This window comes from Populus euphratica, unplaced genomic scaffold (genome assembly GCF_000495115.2).
Source record: "Populus euphratica unplaced genomic scaffold, PopEup_1.0 scaffold46.1, whole genome shotgun sequence".
Classification (NCBI taxonomy): Eukaryota; Viridiplantae; Streptophyta; class Magnoliopsida; order Malpighiales; family Salicaceae; genus Populus; species Populus euphratica.
In genome coordinates, this window is record NW_011499852.1 from 2,953,996 (window position 1) to 2,958,421 (window position 4,426).

The 4,426-nt window shown below is 32.6% G+C and overlaps 1 protein-coding gene across 2 annotated transcripts; it reads left to right on the forward strand.

The window, feature by feature from the left end:
• The first annotated feature begins 1,413 nt into the window (after positions 1 to 1,413).
• Positions 1,414 to 3,909, forward strand: LOC105121954 (histidine-containing phosphotransfer protein 5-like). 2 transcript variants are annotated; one of them, XM_011020840.1, is made up of 6 exons: positions 1,414 to 1,656; positions 1,823 to 1,953; positions 2,106 to 2,174; positions 2,366 to 2,437; positions 2,997 to 3,069; positions 3,174 to 3,409. In XM_011020840.1, the coding sequence occupies exons 1-6, from the start codon at positions 1,594 to 1,596 to the stop codon at positions 3,204 to 3,206; spliced, it is 441 nt and encodes a 146-aa protein (XP_011019142.1). In that variant the 5' UTR covers positions 1,414 to 1,593; the 3' UTR covers positions 3,207 to 3,409. The 2 variants fall into 2 exon arrangements, with proteins under 2 accessions (XP_011019142.1, XP_011019140.1); XM_011020838.1 differs by lacking the exon at positions 3,174 to 3,409 and adding an exon at positions 3,466 to 3,909 and having other exon boundaries at positions 1,422 to 1,656.
• Positions 3,910 to 4,426: the final 517 nt, after the last annotated feature.

A 4,426-nucleotide genomic window follows, 5' to 3' on the forward strand; every position in this document is an offset into this window, starting at 1 on the left:
TTTTTTACAAACACTATTTTGTTATGGTGTATAAGTTGCCTCTTAATTCCATTTATTGCATAAATTTTTTTGAGAATTCATGTTAGTTATACTTTCCATCATGATATGCCAAGTATATTTATTAGAATTTTAACCTTTTTTCTTAACAAGTGATTTATACTCTTTTTTTCTTTTTAAATTTAGAATTTTTTTTATATAATTTCAAGAATCAATGTTAGATTTATTTTGTCACTAACTATTCTAAGCGACCAACATGCTATGATACTTGTGTAGTAATTTGATTATAATATGGGATCTAAATATATTCGATATTATAAGAGGAGAATACTTGTTTAGATATATTATTCATGTAAAATTTTATATATCTTCATTTGTAATTGGCGATACTCCAAACTAATATTTTAAAAAATGTGCATAACAACATGATGAATTGGATGTTCTCAGCTTGCATCCTTAAATTAATATCAACTTCAATTTTATTATAATATTTGCCCATGCCTCTACATATGACTTGTTTTAGTTTGGGCAATGAAATGTCTAATCTAGCACTAAATACAATATTACTTCATCCAATATAGTGAAATGTCTAATTTAGCAACAATATGACCACTTACCATTCAATAATAGTACTCCTATCGTAACAATCTCAAACAATAATTATTTAATTTAATTTATAACTATTTTAATTATAATAACCTTAAATACTATATCGATTCTCTCCAGTTACAGAAAAACCTTATATAATTTAATAAAATTCACTAATTCTCATAAATTATGTGATTTAAAAAAATGTAATTAATCAGTCCACACATATTCTCACAAGTTCAACAATCCTCACAAATCACATAAAATGCAATTCATTTAATTTATACTTGATAAACTCAATTAATGTAATTTACACGTAATTGACATAATTTGTACCTCATTAATATAAATTCAATTAAACCCTAACATAAGAAAATAAATCCCAACATCACCAAATCATAATAAATTCTATAAAATTAAGAGTGAGATTGAGTGTTAACCTAAAATTTTTAAATGAGAATTATTGGAGCGTGAGTGGTGGTGGTGGTGAGGGCTAGAAGACAAGGAGACAAGGAAAAACTTGCAATGAAGAGAAAGAGAAGTTATTAAGGACAGAGTGAAAGAGAGAAATTAGAGGAGAAAAATAACCTTAGCTTTAGATTGGTTGGTTAGAAGTAACCAATTAAAATTAATAAGTTGCCCAATAAAAGTTTGCTAATTTTCAAATTTTTTTCCAAGCCAAAAAAACCTTTTCTTGAAGGTATATTTAAGTTTGATGTTACGTGATTGGGCTGCGCTAGCCTTCTTGATAATAATAATAATAATAATCTAAAGAAATTTGATATGTAATGTAATTGGTAATTTGCCGACTTATGAGAAGTCATTAGTTAGTTTCCTTTATAACCTTAATATTTCCAAATATAATTCATGCTTTCCTCCTTGCTATTTTAGCCCAATTTTCCGTTACGCTTGATATAGTGCGGCTCCCAGTATGCAGCCATAAAAATCTGTCCCTTTGCCCCCCCTCTCATTTGATCACGTTGTCAGTGTTGAGACCCGACCCGGCCCATGGATCTTCTTAGGCAGTTGCAGAGACAGTATACCGATTTCACTACCCTTCTCTATCAAGAGGTTAGTTTTGAGTTTTCTCTCTATTTTTTTATTTTTTATTTTTAAGGGAAGTCGTTTTCTTGGGTAATATTTCATTTCCTTGAAAATCAATCAACGGGTTGTAGACTTTAATTTCTAGTGGTTTTAAAGGGTTTTTGACATGGGGCTTTTTGTTGGTTTTGAGAAGGGTTTTGTGGACGATCAGTTCACTCAGTTGCAAAAGCTGCAAGATGAGAGCAGCCCTGATTTTGTGGTGGAGGTTGTGTCTCTCTTCTTTGAAGATTGTGAAAAGCTTGTTAACAATATGGCCAAAGCCTTGTGAGTTTGTTTTTCTTGTCTTCATTTTTTTGGTTTTATGTAGAGATACATGCGGTTGTTTAGTTGAATGTGGGGCTCTTTGCTTCGGATAGGCAGAAAGTACAAGTTTGCCTGCAAAATTGACTTATTAGGTTTTTTCCTGTTCTCTTCAGAGAACAGCAGGATGTTGACTTCAAACAGGTGGATTCTCATGTCCATCAACTGAAAGGTAGTAGCTCCAGGTATTTACTCACGTCCTTATTTCATTATAGGTTATTTGATTGTTCCATTTGTGCTCTAGTCACTTGTGAGGAAACCCAGATTTAATGGAATTATCGTTATTCTATCAAAATCACTTGCGTGCATGTCGATTACTTTAATTGTTTTGTCTTCTATAGTATTTAATTATAATATTGCTTTTTATGGTCAACAGCATTGGTGCAGCAAGAATTAAAAATGTCTGCATTGCCTTCAAAACTTTTTGTGAAGCCCAAAACCGTGAAGGGTGAGATCTCTTCCACACTTTCATAACAAATTTGTATCCTTTTCCTTTCAATCAATATTAATTTGTAAGTCTTATTCTGTTGCACTTGAAAGTTTGTCTATCATAAGATTCTTGACTGTTTATGTTTTGATCTATCAAAAGTCACAAAAGAAATTTACGTGTTCAAGTTTACTTTTGTGTTTATTTTTTCCTGTGACAGCAGAGTTCCTTTGGATTCCAGAATTGTTAACCTTAGGTGGATGGTAGTGGATATGAAGTTTGACAATTTGGATGCTATACCAGTAAATCAATTAGTTTAATAGGTTTTCATGAGATACTCGTGTTTCAGGAATGGTCTATCTGCTTTCCTTGATTGATCATAGAATTATGATGGAGTCCTATAAGCATCTGTTGTTTCATTGAAGTTAAAAAAATCATTGACTGGTGAAATATTGGAGCTGTTATTTGCCAATATGTTATTTAGTGCAGTCATGTTGATCTTGCTGGGTATTGTTCATCCTGTTTTTTTGGCTCTTACCCAATGCAGAGGATTTTGATTGACCCAAGAATGTTGGTGCAGGTGTTTGAGATGGCTGCAACAAGTGAATCATGAACACACTCAATTGAAGACCAATCTTCAATCTTTATTCACGGTGAGTTTTATAATTTGTAGTCAAAGTTAGTTTTAGTTTCCTGGGAAGGATCTGATCATCCAAGGGATAATTCCCACGACATTATTTATACTGGTATTCCACAGGGGAGAACTAGCTTGTTGCTCAACGTGCTTTGAAAAAGATTACTTCATTTATTGAATGTCCATCTTTGTTGTCCGCCACAGCAATTTAAAATCTCTAGTTTGATTTAGTTTCTAGTGTCTGATCATGTTCTGTAAAAAAATCATGGGGAATTTTCTTAAAAATTTCCTTCCTTGGGGTGATCAAAACTTCTTGAGCAGCTTTCTTGTCTAACATAAGAATGTTTTAACATTTTCAATTTCTATCTCAAGTTAATGTTTTTCAATATTTTTTCTTCTTTTTTGGCTGCTGTAGCTGGAGCGACAGATTGTGGCAAATGGGGGCTCAATTCCTGTGATGCAATAAGTAATGATGATATAATCTCCTTTCGACACAAATAGAAAGGTGAAAGTTAATGTTACAGATACAATTGTAAGTTCAAGAAACTTGGGAGTTCTTTGAAATTTGTATGATAGAGGAGTATGTTAATTGACTTTTATATATCTGGTGCCACAAAGCATGTAACTTTTGCCCCTTCTTAGGGGTGTTTAGGAAAGTGATAGAAGTTGCTTTTCAACGTGTGTATTTTTCTTGGAAATGTATTAACTACAAGCAGGAATGCTTCTAGCAATGCAAAAGACATCCTGCCATCAGTTTAATCACTAGGCTCAACCATGGAAGTACTCATCGTTGCTAGCAGAGAAATGTTGTCCGCGATGACCGAATGTTAAATGCTGGCTGCTCGTTCCTGTTTCTGTTTATCTGGGTGGGAAAACTCAAGCCAAACCCAAGCGGATATTGCTAAGTGTAAGGAACAGTATAAAGAAATTCAATACCTAAGCAAAATTAACTAGACGTATAATCCCATCCTTGATTTTGCTGGTGACAGGAAAGTGAATAATGAATGGATCAGCAGCCAAGTCCTTGCATGCATTCTCTAAAATGAACTAGCTCTTGAACACTTTGAAATGTGATATCATTCATTCAAGGAATTAAGTGTTCCATGTCACAAATACCACACTTGTAGTATTGTATTATTACAATTACAAATAAAACTAAATCTCATCACTGCTTTACCCTGGAATATTCACATTGCATTTGACAATAAAAAGAATGATGAGCTCTTTTATGATAAAAAAATTTGAACACGCTTAGGAGTAGAATTATTTTTTCACATGTTTATTGTAGTGAAATTACTTTTGTACCCTTGAAAAAAAAACACAACTAATGTCGGAGGGATATTTTTGGATTTTCACATTTTCTTGTACAATACATT